Source organism: Lithobates pipiens, unplaced genomic scaffold (assembly GCF_037356315.1).
Source record: "Lithobates pipiens isolate NorthernLeopardFrog02 unplaced genomic scaffold, aLitPip1_a1.2 Scaffold_25, whole genome shotgun sequence".
NCBI classification, from domain to species: Eukaryota; Metazoa; Chordata; class Amphibia; order Anura; family Ranidae; genus Lithobates; species Lithobates pipiens.
Window position 1 is genome coordinate 165,075,224 of NW_027507787.1, and position 22,151 is coordinate 165,097,374.

At 46.5% G+C, this 22,151-nt stretch overlaps 1 protein-coding gene across 1 annotated transcript in view; it reads left to right on the forward strand.

Moving 5' to 3' along the window:
* NOBOX (NOBOX oogenesis homeobox) overlaps positions 1-22,151 on the forward strand; it is a 41,200-nt gene that overhangs the window by 16,848 nt on the left and 2,201 nt on the right. The window contains exons 4-8 of the mRNA XM_077455092.1: positions 992-1,206; positions 1,888-1,979; positions 14,882-15,101; positions 17,442-17,704; positions 19,369-19,575. Coding sequence (XP_077311218.1) covers positions 992-1,206; positions 1,888-1,979; positions 14,882-15,101; positions 17,442-17,704; positions 19,369-19,575 — 997 coding nt within the window. The remainder of the gene's footprint in view (positions 1-991; positions 1,207-1,887; positions 1,980-14,881; positions 15,102-17,441; positions 17,705-19,368; positions 19,576-22,151) is intronic.

Consider the following 22,151-nt stretch of genomic DNA (forward strand, 5'->3'; position numbering starts at 1 on the left):
TGCCTAGTATTCCATCCTCCACTTCACTCAGCTGACTTCATCCCCCCCAGTGGCATGTTACCTCAGCTTATATAGGAGGCCGCCCACTGCCAATTCCAGTTGGGGATTGGTCAGGGCTCCCACATGAGCTGCCTGCCACTCCAGTTCTAGACGCAGCCCCTCTGTTCCAGGACATTCTCCCTGGAAGCAGGGGAGGCGTCTCAGAACTGGAGCACAGATGGCCACACCCACTGCTATGCTAACCACTCCCAGACCCCCAGATCAGACTTGCAGTATAGGGCTGCCTAAACTGACAGCCTCGTAGGTAGATTATATATATATATATACATAAAATACATTTTTTTTTCTTTATTTTTGTTTAATAGTAGGGTTATTACCCCTGTTGGATATATATTTTTTTTTGCCATCAGAGATCCATTAGGGAGAATCCTTTGGGGACCCCCAGGCCACCAGAACTAGTGTCCCCATTGGAAAATGTCCCCCTTTGCTTTTCTGGGGACAACCCAAAATTTGGCATTTTCTTTCACTTTCAATGCTAATGGTCATCAGGACAAATAGGGTGAATCTCCCTAACAGGGGTACAGACAGTGATTAATATTGACAGGTTCTGTTCCCTCCACATTGTCCAAAACTAAATAAAATGTTTTTGCCTTTTTAGTTATAGTTTTTAAAGAGCTAAGGAGGTCAGGCAGCCATCTTGAGCATACTTACTTGAGCCAATTAATCCACCGGCATGTCTTAGGAGTGTGGGAGGGAACTGGAGTAACCTACGCAAGCACAGGGAGAATATGAAAACTCCATGCAGGTAGTGTCCTGGTCCAGATTCAAACTAATGCTACAAAGCAGAAATGCTAGCCGCTGTGATACCCCCTTAAGCAGGAATTATGGAGAAAAATGCAACGATGGCAGTCGTAACATTTCACAGCTTTGTCTAGCAGCTAGACTATGATCCTGCTGCTTCTTCTAATTTCTAAGTTGTCTTGGGTTCCAGGTCTGGTTCCAGAACCGGCGTGCCAAATGGCGCAAAGTGGAGAAAACATCTTTTAAGGGTCCAAAAAAGGTGAATTCTTCCATGACTACATTGGCCCACTCTGAGAACATAGGCCTCGGTTCTACCACTTCAATGCAAGCGCAGCCAGAAGCCGTTTCTTATGCAGTGCCTTCAGTCAATCATCGATACGGATCATTACCGGCTGTGAGAAACAGGTGAGGAGGCTTGCTTTTCAACAAAATCTTCTAGCTTGATTTCAATTTTATTTGGCCAGTAGAGGTTGACCAAAGTCTGCAATCATTTAAATAACATGTCCCCAACAAATACCTGTACTGGTATGTGGTGGGTCCATGTGAAATGTGATGCTGTTAAATGCCCCATTGATGCTTACTGATGCCTTGATGTCCAAATCAAATTTACCAACAACAGTGGGGTTATAATCTAATATGTTGACTATAGCTCGAGAAAATTTGGTTTCCACAGATCTCCTACCTCAATATAGTTTCTATATTCTAGATTTTGTTGCACAGTAAATTTACACTGTTATACAAGCTGTGCACTCACTACTTTACATTGTAGTAAAGTGTCATTTCTTCAGTGTTGTCACACGAAAAGATGTAAAATATTTACAACGTGAGGGGTGTACTCACTTTTGTAAATTACTAATATATATATATATAATATAATCTCACAGTGGTGATCAAATACCACCAAAAGAGAGCTTGTGTGAACAAAAAATAACAACTTTTGTTTGGGTACAGCATTGGATGACCGCACAATTGTCAGTAAAATTAACGCAGTGCCAAATAGCAAAAATGGTCTTGTCCATGAAGGGGGTAAAACCTTCCGATGCTGAAGTGGTTAACAATACTTATCTCTCCCTCTATCTTCCGTAGGATATCTATTGTTCCGGGAAGTCTTCACAGATCTCACTCTATGGATGTGTCTCAACATAATGCCTCCTATGGTTCAAACAGCAGCAGTTCAGGTCAGTGAAGGGGCCACCAGGGGGCTCCACTGCTGAAATGATTTGACATGGGGGATTGGTAGTTGGCATCATTGTCTTGCAATAGTGGAAGCATGGGTTCAGACTAGGGATCGACCGATAACGTTTTTTAGGTGCTGATTTGATACCGATATTTCAGGAACCTCTTAGGTCGATAGCCGATATTGTCTGCCAATATTTTTTATACCTCTTCCTTTTTCTTTTTTTTTTTTTATCACTGTTATTGCTGTCATAAGGAATGTAAACATCCCTTGTGACAGTGACAGGTACTCTTTTTGGAGGGATCGGAGGTCTATAAGACCGCAAACCTCTCCTCTACACTTGAAAGTATTCAAAATGTCAGGATCGGCATCTCTGAATACTTCTCTTTTTTTTTTAAACTGTCGTGTTTAATGCCGCGTACACACGTAGCCGACTATCCGGCGGACTTAGTCCGGCGGACTTCCCGCCGGACTTTCCAAACGGGCTACTTGCCCACACACGGCACTTTTTCAGCAGACTAATACGGCTTACTAAGTCCGCCGGACTATCCGCCGTACTTTTGAAATGAACGGACTCGCTCACACACGCGGAGGAAAGTCCGCTCATTTTGAGCGCGTCTCCAGGTAGGCGGGGCCCGCGAAGGAGACGTCGCTGGCCCCGCCACCTGGTATGGACTTAAAGGGGAACCCCAACGGCGAAAAAAATCGGCGTGGGGGTCCCCCCCAGGTCCACATCAGATCCTTGTCCGGGGACGCTACCCGGCCGGCCAGGAAAGGGGGGGGACGAGCGAGCCCCCCCCCATCCTGAACCATGGGGGGGGTGCCTTGGGGAAGGGGGACCGCGCGGCCCCCCCACCCCAAAGCACCTTGTCCCCATGTTGATGAGGACAAGGGCCTCTTCCCGACAACCCTGGCCGTTGGTTGTCGGGGTCTGCGGGCGGGGGGCTTATCCGAATTCGGGAGCCCCCTTTAATAAGGGGGCCCCCGGATACCAGCCCCCCACCCTATGTGAATGAGTATGGGGTATTGTATTTTACAGTATCACCTGTAAAATGAAGTACAAAAAAACACAACACACAAGGGTTAAAATAGTTTATTGCAGAGCTGCGGGGGTCTTCCGTCTTCGAGGGTCTTCTCGCCGGACTCCTCCGCTATCTTCTTCTAGCTCTTTTACTAGCGGAGGAGCCGGCTTTCTTCCTCGCCGTCGCCCTCTTCTTCCGACTTCGGGGGTCTTGTCTCCCTCTTCGGGGGTCTTGTTCCCCTCTTCGGTTCTTCTTGCCGGGCCACCGCGCCTTCTTCTAGCTCTTTTACAGGCGGTGGCCCAGTCTTCTGTCGCCGCCTTCTGTTCTTCTCTTCCTCTCTTCAGATGTTGCCTCGTCGCATCCTCCGCTCACAATGGCACCGACGTGTGGCGACTTATATAGGGACATCGCCGGATGATGTCCCCGCCTATTATGATGTCACAGTCCCAGCATCCTCTTCATCCGGCGATGTCCCTAATATGTCGCCGCGCGTCGTGTAGGTGCCATTGTGAGCGGAGGATGCAACGAGGCAACATCTGAAGAGAAGAGAAGAACAGAAGGTGGCGACAGAAGACCGGGCCACCGCCTGTAAAAGAGCTAGAAGAAGGCGCGGTGGCCCGGCAAGAGGGGGACAAGACCCCCCGAAGTCGGAAGAAGAGGGCGGCGGCGAGGAAGAAAGCCGGGCTCCTCCGCTAGTAAAAGAGCTAGAAGAAGATAGCGGAGGAGTCCGGCGAGAAGACCCCCGAAGACGGAAGACCCCCGGAGCTGTGCAATAAACTATTTTAACCCTTGTGTGTTGTGTTTTTTTGTACTTTATTTTACAGGTGAATGGGTAGGGGTACATTGTACCCCATACTCATTCACATAGGGTGGGGGGCCGGTATGAGGGGGGCCCCCTTATTAAAGGGGGCTCCCGGATTCCGATAAGCCCCCCGCCCGCAGACCCCGACAACCCTGGCCATTGGTTGTCGGGGTCTGCGGGCGGGGGGCTTATCGGAAGAGGCCCTTGTCCTCATCAACATGGGGACAAGGTGCTTTGGGGTGCCGGCACCCCCCCATGTTGAGGGCACGCGGCCTGGTACGGCTCAGGAGGGGGGGCGCTCGCTCGCCCCCCCCCCTTTTCCTGGCCGGCCAGGTAGCGTGCTCGGACAAGGGTCTGATGTGGACCTGGGGAGAACCCCCACGCCGAATATTTTTTTTATTTTTTTCGGCGTGGGGTTCCCCTTTAAGTCCATACCAGGTGGTGGGGCCAGTGACTCATCCTTCGCGGGCCCCGCCTTCCTGGGGACGTGCTCAAAATGAGCGGACTTTTCTCCAGGCGGGAAAAGTCTGTTCATTTCAAAAGTACGGCGGACTTGCATACGCACGACCGGATTGTCCGCCGAAATGCAAGCCCGGCGGGAAGATTGGAGTGCAAAACTACTTTCTAAGTCCGCCGTACTATCGGGTCAAAAAAGTCTGCCGGAGGCTACACACTGGGGGATTGTCCGGCGGATTTGAGTTTGCCGGACTTTTCCACCCGATTGTTTGATCGTGTACGTGGCATTAGATGCCAATAATGCCAGGAATCTGGAAAGTGATCATGACATCCCTTCTGGGTTACTAGATCCGAGACCCGAAAGAAGCATCAACTTTGTTGGGGTCTTCGACCAGCTGGCAGATGTGCCAGGTGGTTGCTCGGGCCTCCCCGTGGAACAGGAGAGCCTGGGCGAGTGGCAGGAGGTGGGAGATATCCCCATCGCTGTTTGTTATAACAGCCAAGTGGCTGCTGAGCCGCATCGGTTATTACAATAAAGCCAACCGTCCTTCCGGTACTGGGGTGAAGCCTGCAGCTGCAGGCATCACCCCGGTAAAACCCCTTGAAGCAATATCGCTCTAGTTTGCGACCGATACCGATTTAAAAAAAAAAAAAAAAAAATGCTGATATCAGCCTGAAATAATCAGCCATACCAATAAACAGTTGATCCCTAGTTCAGACCTACCCAAAGCTGTATGCATGGAACATGTATTTTAGTTCCAAATTAAACTTTTTTTTTTCTAGACACACGGAGCCCTGATGCCCAATCTGTGGTCTGAGGCCCACTCATGACCCTTGGTTTTTACTGTGTAGCCCCACCAGGCAGTAAACATTTTAGGTTCAGTCTCCAACCTTGCCATGTCTGCATTTTTCAACAATCTCCTATACTCAACGGTCACCAATCAGTTTTCCTTGGACCACTAATGGTCCACGTGAAAATTTTGGTAGTCCCCACTCCCCAGGGGTTCTGCCGCAAATCAACATTGCGGCTGATGTATATCGCCTAATGTTGTTTCCAGTGTTATCAATGTGCACTGACAGTCAATACTGTCAGAGTGCATTGATACACAATGTCTCCTTTGTAGTTCTGGCTCCTGTGAACTTAGAGGGAGGTGCCAGGAGTAGTGCAGAGAGTGGGAGGTGAAGGAAGAAGGGACTTTTAATGGCAGCGCAGATCAGACTGTGGGAGGGAGCATGGAGCTTGAGCACATGGCTGGATAAGGAGGTGAGATCCAATGACGAGTCTGTGTAAGGCAGCAATGTGATGCAGAGCGCAGGGGTGGGGAATGCTTCAGCAGAGAGCCGGAGCCTTGTGTGTGTAAGGCAGCAGTGTGATCCAGGGGGAGGGGGACAGAGAAATGGAGTATTTTGTGTGTGTGCGTGTGCTTGTATAAGGCAGCAGTGTGATCCAGGGTGAGGGGGGCAGAGAGCCGGAGCATTATGTGTATAAAGCAGCAGTGTAATCGGGGGGGGGGGGGGGGGCAGAGAGCCAGAGCAGTGTGTGTGTGTGTGTGTGTGTGTGTGTGTGTATAGGGCTTGTAAAATGTTATGTTAGTTGGCCGCGGGATTAAAATGTCAGTTTAGTGGTCTGTCAGGTTCGAACGGTTGGTGGCCACTGTCCAGTGCCACTGCACGGCCCCACCCCCCAACACAGTCTTTGCCTTCCCTGTCCATGCGTCCGACCCCTTTCAGGATCCGGGCACATGAATTACAATTGCAGGGATAGGCGGGGGGAATGGGGGTGTATTTTGAAGCACTTGATTAGAGCCAGATGCTCTAATAGGCTTCAAAAGCGTTGGGCTTGGGGTGCATTGTGTCCAGAGCCCACCCAGGTGTGTTGCACACATATTCATTTGCTGTTGCAACACTGATCCTGCTTCCAGCCAATCGGGAAGCGGGTATGAAACCCGTTTCACAATTGGCCAAAACGTCCTATTGGATGCCTAGCGCCAGCAGGAGCAGAGAGGAGATGCACTGCGGAAGCTGCTCCAGGAGAGGAGAGCAGCTTTCCCCGAGCCCACAATGCTTAAGGACAGGGGCGACCGTGCTGGAAGATGGTTGCATCAGCTCCGCATTCCATAAAGACCTTACCGCTGCTTTCACCGCCCGCATCTAGGGTGAGGACTGACCAGCAGACAGCAGGCGGGGTTTGCTGGGGGTGTTAATGCTGCACCAGGGGGGAGGGGGGGGCAGTTGCGCTAATGTCAAAGTCCTTAGACTGGGTAGGTACTTTTTTGTTTTTTTCCCCATGTTTTCCAATGATAAACCTGTTGGAAAGAACAGCATGGTTGTTTATAAACTGACAATACTGTATGCATTATACCTATCTTTGCAGCAGGTGGCGCTGTAGTATTATAGTGTATAGTTCATGTGTGTCTGATATGATGTAATGGAAGTACTGTTTTTCCTCTGTGTGTACTTGTACTTGTTTGTATTCAGTTCCTGTTTCATGCTGTAAGACATGATCTTATATTCTCCATAAAAGCAAAGCTATTGCTGAAAACAACAAGCTTCCAGCACATTATTTCAGTACTCTTACAACAAACCATTCATTGATGTGCAACCTAAAGTTGCAGCAACTTCAAAGTAGTTCATGCACTACTATGGTCCAACTTTCATGCAACTTGAGGGCCATTGAATTCAATGTTAACCCTCAAAAGATGCATGAAAGTCGTACCTGAATGTTATACAATGCAACAGTTGTCCATTATTGCTGGTCAGAGCCAAAGTCGTATCTGATTTGCACCCATCCAAAGATGCACCAAAGTCGGAGCAACTTTTGAGTCGTACAAGTGTGAATTGAGCCTAAAAGCTGACGCCAACTTGAAGTTTTCACGGTTGCACAATCTCCACTCCTGTACTGAATTTACTACCTTATTAGGAGCTGCAGCAAGTCAGAATCTGACTCATTTCCTGGCTGGAGGACGTCTAACATCATCTAGATTTTTTTCACCCCAGTCTAACCCTGGGCCCACCCCTTTCATTTATTGGATTTCAGTTCTTTCAATTATGGAGGCTCAGAATCATATGTGGGCATTCCTAAGGCAGTCTACATGCAAATGCATCCTGCCTAAGAACACGCTCTTCTTCGTACCGACATTTAACTATTAAGGCATTTTTCCCCAGTTGTCTTCCAGGACAGCCCCTGAGAGATGGAGTCCCTCCCATCGTTACCGGAAACACATTGCCAATCGGTTCAAAAGGCGGACCTTCAGGTCCCTGGTCAGTCATTTGTGTTTCCTCCGGAGGAACATGTTGCCAGGAACCAGGAGGACTACATCTCTCAGGAGCTGCCTGAAGAGGACGAACCTGCGCTGGGGATTGGGTCCTGTCAGGCAGGTTCGCTGCTAGTCCATTTTCTCTTTTTTAGGGCTCGGGTACCGTCCAGCGTTGTAGGAGCCGACCCGCTCCCTTCCTCTCTCCAGTGCCGAGGTGGCCAGCGTCAGGGTGATCGGTGATGCCGTCGCGTCATTTCTGGCGGAACTGCATCATCCCTGTGTGCCGAGACTTCCTGTTCCAGGTCTCTAAAGGCACAGGGAGGAAGAGGGAAGAGGGAAGCCCGCACTGTGCCTGTACGATCCCGCCAGCGTCCAGCTGCACCGGACTAGTGGCGGGATCCGGATCTCAAGGGGGACCATGGAGGCTAATCCCCAGGACGCTCCGGTGGAGGCAGGCACCAGTCAAAACCAGAGTGGCTGCTGGGCATGTCATTACACTGGTGGTTGTTGGTAGTGTTAAGGCTGGGACTTGTAGTACACCAGGGCGGTGTTCACTTTACAGGCCGGGTGATTGTGTCTGGTGGTGGTACAGCACAGGTGTTCCCTAGCATATTAAGTCTAATTACTAAGGATACCCTCTTTTCTATTTTAGACTAAGGAAGCCCCAAGGGAAGATAAAGCTGGCCGCAAAAAATGTCCAAACTGTGGAAATAGGTTATCTTCGGGTTCTGGTAAAGCCTTATGCAAGCAGTGTATTGCAGGCATTCTTAAAACGGAAGCAGATTCTCCCCTGGCTAAGTTCCTTGGCTCCTTTAAAGAGGAAATGGCTTCAACTTTTAAATCCCTTCGCGATTTGATTACGGACGTAGGTTCAGCTGTTTCCACCACTAAGGCAACCACAATCTCCTCCTTACCATGCCTTACGACACCTAGTTCAGGGGAGCCCCGTATAGTCAGGGAGCATAGCCCCGCGTTAGCTAGTCCTGAATCCTCTGACGTTGATGCGGATCAGGATGAGGATCAGGCTGTAGCTAACAAAGGCGCAAAGTATAAGCTTTCTCTTGAGGAGGTAGAGGAGCTTTTAAGCGCCATTTATGATACGCTGGAAATTTATGCAAAAGAGACTCAATTATCCAGGCATGGTTTAATGTATGAGGCTCTGGGGAAGAGGAAGGCGAAGGTTTTTCCCATACATAAGGTACTTTCTGATCTGGTTCTTAAGGAGTGGTCTGAACCAGACAAAAAAGTCTTCTTTCCCAATTCCTTATAAAAGAAGGTTCCCTTTTGACGAGAGCCCAGAGGCGGTCTGGAATAAGAATCCAAAACTAGACACACCTCTTTCCAAGGTCTCAAAGCAATCTCACTTAGCCTTCGAAGACATGGGTCCCCTAAAGGATCCAATGGATGGAAGGACAGATGTGGTCCTAAAGAGGGCCTGGGATGCCTCCATGGCCGGGTTAAAACCGGCTCTAGCCACACCTTGTGTGGCTAGAAATTTGGAGTTCTGGCTATTACAGCTGCAAGAGCTTCTAAAAGCAGGCACTCCTAGGGCTGAGCTATTAAAGCCCTTTCCTATGCTCTTTAAGGCCACGAGTTTCATCTCTGATGCCTCCACTGATTCAGTGAAATTTACAGCTAAAACAGCCGCACTTTCAGTGGCAGCTAGAAGATCGGTATGGATGAAGACATGGGGTGGTGACACAGCATCCAAATCTCGCTTATGTAGTGTCCCGTTTACAGGGGATTTGGTCTTTGGCCCTGAATTAGATACCGCCTTAGAAAGGACGGCAGACAGGAAGAAGACTTTTCCCATCAAAAAGAAAAATTTTCAAAGAAAATTTTTTCGTCCCTTTAAGGAACCCACCAAAGGGGAGGAGTTCAAGCCTAAAAAGCACTGGACAGGTCAAAAAGGGAAGGGAAAAGGGGGCTTACTTTTTAGCCGCCCCAGTCAGGCCCCTAAGCCCCAGTGATGTCAGGCTCCCTGTGGGGGGAAGGGTATCGAGCTTTCTTCCGCAATGGGAGAAGATAACCTCAAACAAGTTTGTTTTAAACATAATAAAGAGAGGGTATGCTCTAGAGTTTCACAGCTGCCCACCCTCAAAATTTCTTGTAACAAAGCTCCCGAGCCATTCAGAGAAGGCCAGGGCTTTACCTTTGTTGATGGGGGAAATTTACTCTCATATATTTGTGGTAAAAAAGCCGTCCGGGAAGTTCAGACTGATTATGAACCTCCGCCCTCTGAATCTCTCCATCCGGTACAAGTAGTTTCGGATGGAGTCGATCTATTCAATAAGGAATCTCCTCCAAGGGGGGGTATTTATGGCTATCCTGGATTTAAGGGACGCCTATCTGCATATACCTATAAGGAAGGAATGCCAGAAATTTCTTCGCATGGCTATTCAGATAGATGCAAAGATTTATCATTTTCAGTGCAGAGCTCTTCCATTCGGACTGTCAGCCTCCCCGAGAATCTTCACCAAAGTTCTCGGGGAAGCACTAGTTCCGTTAAGGCTTCAGTCGGTCTCGATCATTCCATATATAGATGACTTATTACTGACGGCCCACTCTGAGAAAAAGCTCTCTCAGGACTTACAGTTAAGACAGCTCAGTCTAGGACAGCTGGGATGGATTATCAATCAGGAAAAGTCCAAGACTGTTCCTACTCAGGAAATCCTATACCTAGGCTACAAGGTCAGCTCAGTGGAGCAAACGATAGTTCTGCCGGAGGAAAAGATTTTGAACCTGTGGCGCAGAATCTCTTTCCTCCAAACCTCTTCCAAGTGCACAGTAAGAGAGATCATGTCAGTGCTAGGCCTCATGACGGCAGCCATTCCAGCTGTGCAATGGGCCAGGATCCATCAAAGAGACCTCCAGGGTTTCTTGCTAGATCACTTGAAGGGCAAGGAGTTGGAGGAAGAGGTATCAATTCCCAGAAGAATAAAGCAGTCCCTCTGGTGGTGGAAGGACGCAGGGAACCTAAACAAGGGGGTTCTCGGGGTCTTGCCTATCACCTCTACTCTGACCACAGATGCGAGCAGTTGGGGTTGGGGAGCTCATCTCAACTCAGACTGGGCCCAGGGCCAGTGGACTCAGGAGGAGAGGCTCCTCTCCTCCAATTGGAAGGAGTTAGCGGCAATCCTCAGGGCTATGTTGGCCTTCCAAACTTTTCTACAGGGTCATCATCTACAGGTCCGCTCAGACAATATGACGGCTGTAGCATATCTAAACAAACAAGGAGGTACCAGAAGTCCTCGTTTGATATCAGTGGCCAGACACATTTTTGAGTGGGCAGAGTCCAATCTAAAATCCATTTCTGCGATTCATTTGAAGGGGGAGATGAACTGCACTGCGGACTTCTTGAGTCGACAACAAGTTTTGAATCAAGAATGGTCGCTACATCCAGAAGTTTTCAATCTGATAGTAACTCACTGGGGAAGGCCAGTAGTGGATCTTTTTGCAAACAGGTCGAATGCAAAAGTCCAAAATGTTTGCTCTCTATGCCCAGGGGATCATCCCTTGGCAGTAGATGCGTTACAAACTCCATGGTCTTTCAGCCTGGCATATGCGTTTCCACCTCTCCACCTTATCCCGAGGGTTCTAGCAAAGTTCCTTGCGGAGGAGACTTGCTTAATCCTTGTGGAACCATATTGGCCTAAAAGGCCATGGTTTACAACGCTGCTACAGCTGTCGGACCAGCCTCCGTTGAGACTTCCCTGCAGACGAGGTTTCCTGTCGCAGGGACCTCTTTTTCACCCTCAGGTAACCTTGTTGAGCCTCTCGGCGTGGTTACTGAGGAAGAAATCTTGAGAAGGAAGGGTCTGTCGGATAAGGTGATCCAGACCCTGTTACAGAGTAGAAAACCAACTACCAGGGCTATATATAGGAAAGTTTGGAGAAAATTCAATAGTTGGTTGGACAATTGTGGGAGGAAGGGCATGCACATAGCTGATATCCTTCAATTCTTACAAGAGGGGGTAGACAAGGGGTTAACTCCTAGTACTATCAAGGTTCAGATCGCTGCCTTAAGTGTATACTTAGAAAGATGGTTGCAGGAAGATCCTTTCATTTCTAGATTTTGTAAAGCAATCTCTAGATGTAAGCCAGTCAGAGTCAACCAGACTCCTTCCTGGGATTTAGCTGTCGTTCTGAAAGCATTCTTAGGATCTCCTTTTGAACCTATATCAGAGTGCTCGCTAAGATTGGTCACGTTCAAGACAGTCCTGTTGGTAGCAATCACTTCAGCCCGCAGGGTTAGTGAGATGCAAGCTTTTTCTATAAGAGAACCGTTCCTACAGATCTTGGAAGATAGAGTGATTCTAAAAACAGACCCTGGGTTCTTGCCAAAAGTGGCATCTAAATTTCACAGGTCGCAGGACATCGTCCTTCCTCCTTTCTGTCAGAATGCGTCAAATAAGAAGGAGGAAACTTTTCATTTGTTGTATGTTAAACGTTGTATTTTAGAATACCTTAAGGTAACAAGTCAGGTCAACGCAAGGGACAGAAGGCCTCAAAAGCCACCATAGCTAGGTGGATCAGGTTAGCTATTACAGAGGGTTATAGAGCAATGAACAAAGACCCTCCTGGGGGTGTTAGGGCCCATTCCACAAGGGCATTGGTGGCTTCCTGGGCAGAAAGGGCTGGTGCTACGCCGGAGCAAATTTGTAAGGCAGCTACGTGGTCAAGCTTTTTCTACCTTTACAAAACATTATCGACTGGATCTAATGTCCAGTCAGGATCAGGCTTTTGGGAGGAAAGTCCTCCAGGCCGTGGTCCAGCCCTAATCTGGTGAGTACTTGGGGATCCTCTCAGGGGCTGTCCTGGAAGACAACTGGGGAAAACTGGAGTTGGTACTCACCGGTAACTCCTTTTTTCCAGTGGTCTTCCAGGACAGCACGATCCCACCGTTTATTTTTTCACAAGCTTAATACAATAATGATATTGTTTGTTGTGGTTATGTTGTTGTTTCTTACAGTTCCATCCTTCGGTTCTTGGTAAACTACTGACCAGGGACCTGAAGGTCCGCCTTTTGAACTGATTGGCAATGTGTTTCCGGTAACGATGGGAGGGACTCCATCTCTCAGGGGCTGTCCTGGAAGACCACTGGAAAAGGAGTTACCGGTGAGTACTAACTCCAGTTTTATTTTATTTGTATAACTCCTCTCAAGAACCAGTCCATTGCTTGAATCTGGACAGAAGAATTTTGTGAGGAGCCTTGAGGCAGGGGGCTGTGATGTTTTCAGGTTGCTACAGTATGTACAGCACCCTGCTGGCTTCTCTGACTGATGCCATCGCTGGGTCTAAAATAGGGTATGTAATGAAAGCAGTAGGTTTTTTTTTTTTTTTTTTTTTTTTTTTTTTTCAAAACTTTCATTCGCAAGTTGATGGGATGGGGTTTTGTGGAGGAACTAAGGAAGCCAAAATATAGGCAGAATAAACTTTAAAGCCCAGGATCCGTTGTTTGAATAAAACCAGCAAGGATAACTGAGGACATCTTGTGGTGGAATGGGATTACAGTGGGAGACAGAGCTGGATTGGCGCTTGAATACTGCAGCCAGAATGGCTTTTTCATTGTATACCCTAGCTGGGTCTTCTGTTTCAAAAATAAAGAAATAAACCATGCCTGAATTTGGGCTTGAGAAATGTTTTTATATTTTTTAGTAGAGGCTCCTGGGCTGTCAATGTGACCCTGGCCTACACTACTAATATGAACCACAGACCTAAAGGAAGCATGCAGTCAGTAAGGTATAAAAAGTCTTAAAGTGTAAGTAAATCAAGAAATGAGTGCTGCAACAGACAATTTGATTCTTCTTTTTTATTTTTTTATTTATTTAACCACTTCAATACTGTACCATAGACAGCTATAGCATGGCTCTCTTGTTTTGGGAGGGCGTCCATGCATGTCCCCCTCCCAGAATACTCCTCCCACTGGGAACACATCTAGTGCAGTCTGTGACTGCTGTGCACTTTGGACACAGCTGATCACAGATCGAAGTAAAGGGTCAATACCAGCGGCCTTTTACAATGTGATCAGCTGTGCCCAGTCGCAGCTGATCACATGTAAACAAGCTTGGCAATTATTGACATTCCTTTCCTCACATTCTGTCACTGTGTGAGGAAAGGATTGCTGATTAGTGGCAAGGCTAATGGGGTATTTTTACACTGATAATCAGGACACTGATCATTAGAGCCCTGATCATTAGTGCAGCCCCATAACTGCCGCTCCGTGCCTCATCAGTGCCCCATCAGTGCAGCCTCATCAGTGAAGAAGAAAAATGACTTGTTTGCAAAATTTTATAACAAAACGTAGGTAAAACAAAATTTTTGAGGGAGAAAAAAAAAATATTTTTTGTTTAGCAAAAGGTGATTAAATGGCACTAAAAGGAATCTCTATCTGTCCCAAGAAAATTATTGAAATTTAATTTGGATACAGTGTTGCATGACCGTGCAATTGTTGTTCAAAATGCAACAGCGCTGAAAGCTCAAAATTGGCCTGGCCAGGAAGGGGGTGAAAATGCCCAGTATTGAAGTGGTTAAATTGCACACTTTTACTCTCACTTCCTGTTCAAGGGTCACAATGCTCACCGACTACCTTGCATGCATGGGTGCCATTGTCAAACTTGCATGTGCACAGCTACTGGGCTTTTTGCACGCTACCATGCTTTCCATAGCAAACCTTCAAGGATTCATATGAATGACTACTATCCATGGCAATAGTGCTGCCCACAGTTCATAGTGTGGTAAACCAATAGGGGGGAGCAATGGAAGTGATGAAAACCAGTATGGGTGAGCAACAGAAGTGACAATCTGCTATTCATTTTTGGCACACACAGCCCTGATCTATCACTGACCTGGTCACACAACCACTTGAAACAACTAGAATATGACTTATTGGGGTTGATTTACTAAAGGCAAACAGACTGTGCAGTTGCTCCAGAGGATGGTATATATCAGTGATGGCGAACCTTGGCACCCCAGATGTTTTGTAACTACATTTCCCATGATGCTCATGTACTCTGCAGTGTAGCTGAGCATCATGGGAAATATAGTTCCAAAACATCTGGGGTGCCAAGGTTCGCCATCACTGGTATATATGGTAAAGCTCTACTCACCTCCACCATCCAATCATGTATAATCAAAATGGCTGTGTGGTGTTTCTATTTTTTTGCCTTTAGTAAATCAACCCAAAAAGTCCAAAAAATCATGGGGTTCATCAATTATTATTGTAATTTTAGGGGTATAAAGAAAACACTGCCCCCTTCTCTGCAGATACATTATATACACGGAACCTGATGTTGCCTTGACCAATATCTAAAAATGTTTAAGCTTGATTTTGATTATGGTTTTTTTTTTTTTTTTTTTCCCCCAGTGTCCAGTTTAGGGTCACCTGAAGCCATCTGTCTGCCGACATCCCAGGAATATCCTCCCACGTTCCATAGCCCTCCTCCACTGCGGCGTGTTGGCCTGCCTATGTCCATGACCTTTAACCCCAGCAATCACATGGTTCCTCTTATGCTGGATACGCCAGAGAGTTCCTGTACCCCATCTCCGTCTACTGATGGCGATATCTTTTCTTATAATATTCAGGAGTATGTATGTCTTTCTGTCTATGCCTTTCTTTATCGGTACAGAACACTGAGATTGCTTTCACTGACCAGGCTTCAGTAAGATGAAATCTTATTGGCTCTTTGATTTGCAGTATTAAAGCCTAATACACATATATATATATACCGGTATGTCCTTTTTTTTTTTTTTTTTTTTTTTTTTTTTTTTTTTTTTTTTTTTATAGCGCAAGGGGTGGTTGAAATCTTTAATCCTCCTTCCTCTCCCATACCCCCCACAGTGGAAATCTTCCAGTGCTGTGGGGGTTAATGCAAGCCTCTGGACCTGTTATAGGTACTTGTACTAACCGTGCATGCCCTTTGTCTTCCTCTTCCATTCATAGAAGCTGTTCTGTGAAAAGCGCTTTCTGAATGGAGGATAGGCAGATGAATGAAAGGTTCACCTTCTCCATTCATAGAGCGCTTTTCGATGGTGGTAGCTATATAGTGCACCTTCTATGAATGGAGAAGGAATGGGCATAGTCAGCACTCTTGGTGAGTTTCTGTGACAGAGTCAAGCGGCTGTATTAACTCTTACAGCACCAAAAGATTGCCAATACTAGGGAGAGGGAAAGTTGGGGGAAAGAAGATTTGAACTTGGACATCTAGCACTAGCACAAGGAACACCTGTTATTAAATGTTCCTTGTGCTGATTTAAAAAAAAAAAAAAGTTTATATAAAAATATATTGATATTTTAAACGCCATTGGCAATATTTTTAAATCTGCAAGTTTTTCGTTAAAGCTTAGCTCCTCCCAAAAGGGGAAGCTCCACTTGTTTTCACCCTCATCCCCTCCACTGCCACATTTGGCCCTTTTTTGGGGGGGGAAGGGATAGCGGGTACCTGGTTGACAGGTACCCACTCCTACTTCTGGCTCAGATCGCCGCGGCAATCTGAACCGGAAGTTCTGCCCCCCCCACCCGTCTTCTGGGACACATCACAGGTCCCAGAATTCTATAGGACCATTCACAAGGCGCAATGTGACTCATGCATGCACAGTAAGAAACAGGCTGTTAAGCCCCAAGGCTTCACTTTGTTCCCCTTACTAGAGATGCCAGCGCCTACACCCTTAAATTCATGAAATAGAACTGCTTGCTCTATTGGTCACCTTAATGTGCTTAAAGGCGCATTCCAGCCTTCCCTTGAGTCTTGCACAGTTGCACAGGCTCCTTTCCTGTACTGAAATTACCTATTTTGATTTTACTTCTTTTGGCTGAATGGGCTCACATTCCACCAGGCACCCTCCAAAAGCTTGTGGAAAACCCTGCAGAAGAGTGGAGGCTGCTATAGCCACAAAGGAGCCAACTCCCATATTAATTCATATTGTTTTGGAATGAAATGTCCAACAAACTCATATAGGTGTGATGGTCACACTTTTGATCATATAGTGTATTGTACCACAGGTAAAGCTTGGTGGGCTACCCTGTTGGCTTCTTGGGGGTTATTTACTAAAGGCAAATCCACTTTGCATGACAAGTGCACTTGGAAGTGCAGTTGCTGTGGATTTGAGGGACATGCAAGGAAAATAAGACAGCATTTTTTCTTGCACATGATTGGATGATAAAATCCACAGAGCTTCCCCTCATTTCAGATTTCCCCTCAGATCTACAGTGACTGCACTTGTAGTGCAAAGTGGATTTGCCTTTAGTAAATCAACCCCCCCCCCCCATGTCTTATAGCTTTCTTTGTGAAGGCTCCCTGCAATAATTACTAACTCTCTTCCTGCCCAGTGTGGGATGCTGAGCTTTCCTATCTACTTCCGAAATTTTCCACAACATAAAATAAATCAAAGATCAAATGAGGAGAGAGGAAGCCCATTGCAAGTATCCATTACAGGGTATACCATGAGTCCATCAAAAAAAAAAGTCCTTCCAACCTTGTGGAGAGAGTTTGGGGAAGACAGTTTTCTGTTTGCAGCTCTATAATAACATGGTTTGACCAGTTTGTTGTGGAGCAACTTCAATAGCCTATGCAGTACCCTGACCTCAACTCTACTGAACACTTTTGGGATGAATACGAATGCCGATATTGTGAGCCCAGTCTTCTTGTCCAAGCAGTGTACCTAACCTTATAAAAATGTTCTTTTGGCAGACTCACTGCTAAACATTGTGGAAACCTTCCTAGAAGAGTTGAGGCCTTTATAGCCATGCATGGGGCCAACTCCACATGAATGCTCATGGTTTCAAAATGTGATGTCCAACAAGCTCGTATACTGTAGGTGTAATGGTCAGGTGTTCACTAACATTTAGCCATGTAATGTATCAATATAGTGAATGAGTTTAGGTATTTCATACTTGATAAAGTTCTTATCACTGCTTCTTCTTTCAGATCCCCAATGGCAGAGACAATGGGGCCACCTATGAGATATGGACCGCACTATTATCACCAGAATAACCAAATGGGACACTACCAAATGTTCCAATATACACAATACCAGAGAGTGCCAGTAAACAGCCTTACCCCAACCTCTCCAGAAGACGCAACCTTCCTTGCTGTTCCAGCCAATAACACAGGAGTGCTAGCCTATGGAACCTCAGGAACATTCCTGCAGGGTCGACCAGGGGGACACATTGTTCTTCAACAAGGCACAGGTATGGTTAGTGGCTTTTAAAAGAAGTCCTTGCTATGGTATGCAGTAGAAGATTTGTATTTTCTTCTCCATTCAGGTAAGAGATAAATTCAATAAAGGAAAAAATTGTGGAGTTTATTTATTTATTTTAGGTATTTGTATAGTGCCATCAGTTTACACAGTGGTTTACATATATTATGTATATTCACATCAGTCCCTTCCCTCAAGAAGCTTACAATCTAAGGTCCCTAACTCCCATGCATTACATACTAGGGCCAATTAACCTACCAGCATGTGGAGTGTGGAATAAAACCAGAGTACCCAAAGGCATCCCACTTGGGCACAGGGTGAACATGCAAACTCCACCAGATCTCTAGGAACATATTTAGGTAAAACCTATGTAAATTTTGAAAGACTTGCAGCCTTTGGTGCCTTAAAGTAGTATTAAACCCTCTGCAGTTTTTTAGCATAATACATTGAGCCCAATAAAATAAATTTTCCCCAGTAGACTATTTGTTTAAAGTGTTTACCCCAGCACTTGCCATTGACAGCCAATCATTATGGGCAATTTTGGAAATGCATGACTGAGCTTGAACTCACATAATCTGTGTATGGGGTGGGGGCTGGCTTGCAGAGCAGATCTAACCTCCTGTCCTAAAGGATTTTAATAATGCTATTAAGACTCCTGTAGATACTCCTTGAAGTTTATGATGTTTAAAGACCAAGAACCATGGGTTTCATTACTTATTGGGTTAAATGGAACATGGATGCAGGATTTATCTGTCTAAAGTGGCCACTGGAGATTGGGAAACTGCTAAAAACGTTCAATGAACCATAAAGTGCACTCTATGATGTGCTTAAAGAATAAAGGGGCTATCATTTGTTTATTTAGTTCGTTTTTTTTATATTATACAGTACTCAGGATCCATTACCTATTCATAACAAGTGTCCTCTTGCTTACACAGGTGACCAAGGGCTGGTAAAAGCAGTCAGTTGAACTTTAGTTTTACCATCCCCTGACCACCTGCAACTTAACAGTGGCCATATTTTTACACATCACTGCGGTTGCAGCATGGTGCACCAAAAATTATTCGACCTGTTGTGCTTGGCAGGTAGAGGAACATATACAAATCCTATGGTGTAACCAGGGCTGCTGTTGGAAATCACAGGGCCCTGTACAGCCCACCTGACCCGCTCTCCATCCTGAAGCAATCCCCCCATACCCTTGCCGCAGCACTCGGAGGAAGAAGCTTTCAGCATTGCCAGAGGAGCACATGGGGGGACCAACAGCAGGGGGAAGAAGATTATTCACAGGAGAGATGATCAGTGTGGTGGGGGCAGATCTCCTGCAGTCCAACTCCCCCCCCCCCCCCCCCCCTCCCCCACAGCTGCTTAAAGCTGGCGAGGGGAAGGAGCTGAAGCTGGCATTCAGCTGCTGCAGAGAGAGCCATACAGGCAATCAGTTCCTGTAAACCCCCCCCCCCCCCCCCACCAGTCAGCCCCTCCTGTCCATGATCCGATTCCTGATGCTGCCCAGGTCCCCCTGTTGAACTGATGCGGCCTGGGCCCTGTACAGGAGGACCAGTAGTACCCCCTATCAGTGGCCCTGGGTGTAACCATGTTGGACAAACTGAAAATGAAATGCCCATCTGAGATAAATGAACAGTCTCTTTCACATTTCCACAGGTGGTCCGGTCTATCAGTCTTCTCCATGGAACGACATGTATGTACAAGGTGCTCCATTCCAGTGCTCTAATCCCCAGGTGGTTGAAACGTGTGGTATTCCTGACCAGCCCAATTGCCCGCAGCCTGCACCCCACATATCGCAGCATCATCAGGAACCTGCACCAACCGCTGAGACCTCCACCAGTGAAATGGCTGAGAGCGCTGACCGTGAGTTAGTCTAATTTTCTGAAGAGTGTAGAATTGTCTGCATTTGACCTGAAAAGGACATTGTTGTTAAAAATGTTGCCTCCCATCCGTTACTCTCACATGACTGAGAAAGTGACTGTGATGGAGGAAGAAGCTGCAGGGCAGATGGAAGGTCTACTTTTTTGGCTTTTGATGCTTCTGGGAGGCACAGGTGACGTTGCCCACCAGAGCTGGAATTCTTGTGTTTCCAGCTCTGCCAGAAGGCACGGTGATGCTGCCCATACCATCCAGAAGTGATGGAGGCCGGGACTGAGGTTGGCTTATTTTGGGGGGGTCAAAGATATGCAGAGAAAGGCGCTTCTAAGTGCAGTATGTCAGCACTTTTATATTAAAAAGCAACGATTAAAAATACTTTCAGAATTAGAGTAAATATATGAACTCCCCCCGAGATGGTCTTCCCTGTCACTGTGTTAGACAGCAGCTGCAGGAACAAAGGGTCTGGAGAAGCAAGATGGCTGCTGCACTTCCAGAACCACCGTGGAACACAGGGGACGGAAGTGACATCAGCATGGGGGTGGTGACATGTTTCGGAGAATACTAAAAAGCTTTTCCGTGGACAAATGTTGGATGGCGAGCTAATAAATTTCTGCGGACAGTGATCTGTTGTCAGATCTTCTGATCGTGTGTACACAAGTCCGTCAGACCAAAGTTCAAAGTACAAACACGCATGCTCGAAAGCAAGGACGAGCCAGAAGCAATCGGTCTTGTAAACTACCATCCGTAATGGAGAATTAACATTCGTGACGCGACAAATGATGTAATCTCAAAATGCAGCGCACATTCTTTTCTTCTTTAATGGGATAATAATGAAGCTGCTTTGCTGGTGATACTGATGAAGTTATGCCAAACGTATTTTAAAAGGCTTTTATTTTCTAGTGTTCTCAAGAATAATATTATTATGCTTGGGGCGCAAACAAACTGAAAAAATATTGAAACCCCCCACATCAATTGCAGCCTCACTGTGCCCATCGTACGCAGCCACTTGTGCCCCGTCAAATGCAGTTACTTGTGCCCAGTATATGCCGCCACTGTGCCCACTGACAGCAACCCACCCCCCCTTCTTGATTGGCAGGGAGGAAGGTTGGTATGAAAATAGCGAAAAATTCATTCGCTATCATCACACAATTGGATGGGATCAGGGCACACTTTCTGCGCACTGAGCCATCCCTATTTTGAAGCCTATTAGAGGTTGGGCTCTAATAAGGGGCTTCAAAAAGTACCACCCTCACCATAGGAATCCATGCATCTGGCGTCCTGAAAGGGGCATGGATGGGGGGGGGTTAGCGCCCACAGTGCACGTGCCGCCATTGTCGAAGATACAACTACGTTGGTGGTCCCTTGTCAATTTTACATTGTATTTTTTTTTAATTGTAACTGCCTACTCCCAAATTGTCATTTTGATGTAAAACACATAGCCAAGTGCTACACAATTGTTTTTATTGTGCATTAAAAAATAGAAAAAAAAAATAGACATGTTATCTGCCAATACAACTTTACCAAAAAGTGCGTTCTATGCATCTAAAAATATACAAAATCCAATCCATTCGTCAACCAAAAAATAAAATAAAAGCCTCATGCATGTGTCCTGCTTCTTAATATAGGGGGTCACCAATGCCAAGAGTTGGTGAAAGCAGGGGTCCGCCATCCGATGATAATTCCGAAAATCATCTGGATTATTCTCCTGGAGCTCCCGCAGCAAAGGCATATGACATAATTGGTCACGATTAAAAAGCAACCAATTTTTTGGTCCAAGAAATCTTCCTCCCCCCTCCTGTTTCTGGACTGGACTTGAGTCAAAGCAATAACTCCAAGGCCAATAATAACACGTTATCTCCTCCGATTCCGCAACATGTCTGGTTGACAAACGGCCATTCAGAAACAAACTGAAAAGCACAAAATGAAACGTGCGAATCAACACTCTCCAAACTTCTACAAACATGAAATTAGCAGGAGCCCAAAGGGTGGCGCCTGACAATTGAACTTTCTCTTTATTGGCTTGTAGTACGTCACTACGCTCGTGTTTGTTGGCGAACACAATTGTGCACCATTTGTATGCAAGCCAAGTTCACGGCACACGCCCTTCAGACAAAAGTCTGATGCTTTGTCTGCGGAAAATCCAAATGTGTGTACGAGGCTTTAGAAGCGCCTTTCTCTGCATATCTTTCTTTGTCTATGCAGAGTCTGCTTCTCTCCTGTAAGTGCTGCTTGAGTGCCTGTCAGCTTGCTATCCTGGATGACCTTGAATGTATAACAGCACCTGAAGGTCCCATCTAGCAGAAGCGCTCCTGCTTACCATTCTCTCTATTTTTGGGGGGCACAAATGGTTTAATTACAAATTAATTTTTATAGCCACTTATGGAAGGGGGGGCAGGGAGCTGGCAAAAATGTGGACCTTCTGTTTGCCATGGATGATGAGAACCGTAGAGGGTGCAATCTAAGTGTAGTAGATATTAAAGGTTTATTGTGGAGAATAACAATTGGCAACTTGCATAGAAACATGTATAATGTGCTTATTGTCAAAGGCCAGCCAGTCAGAT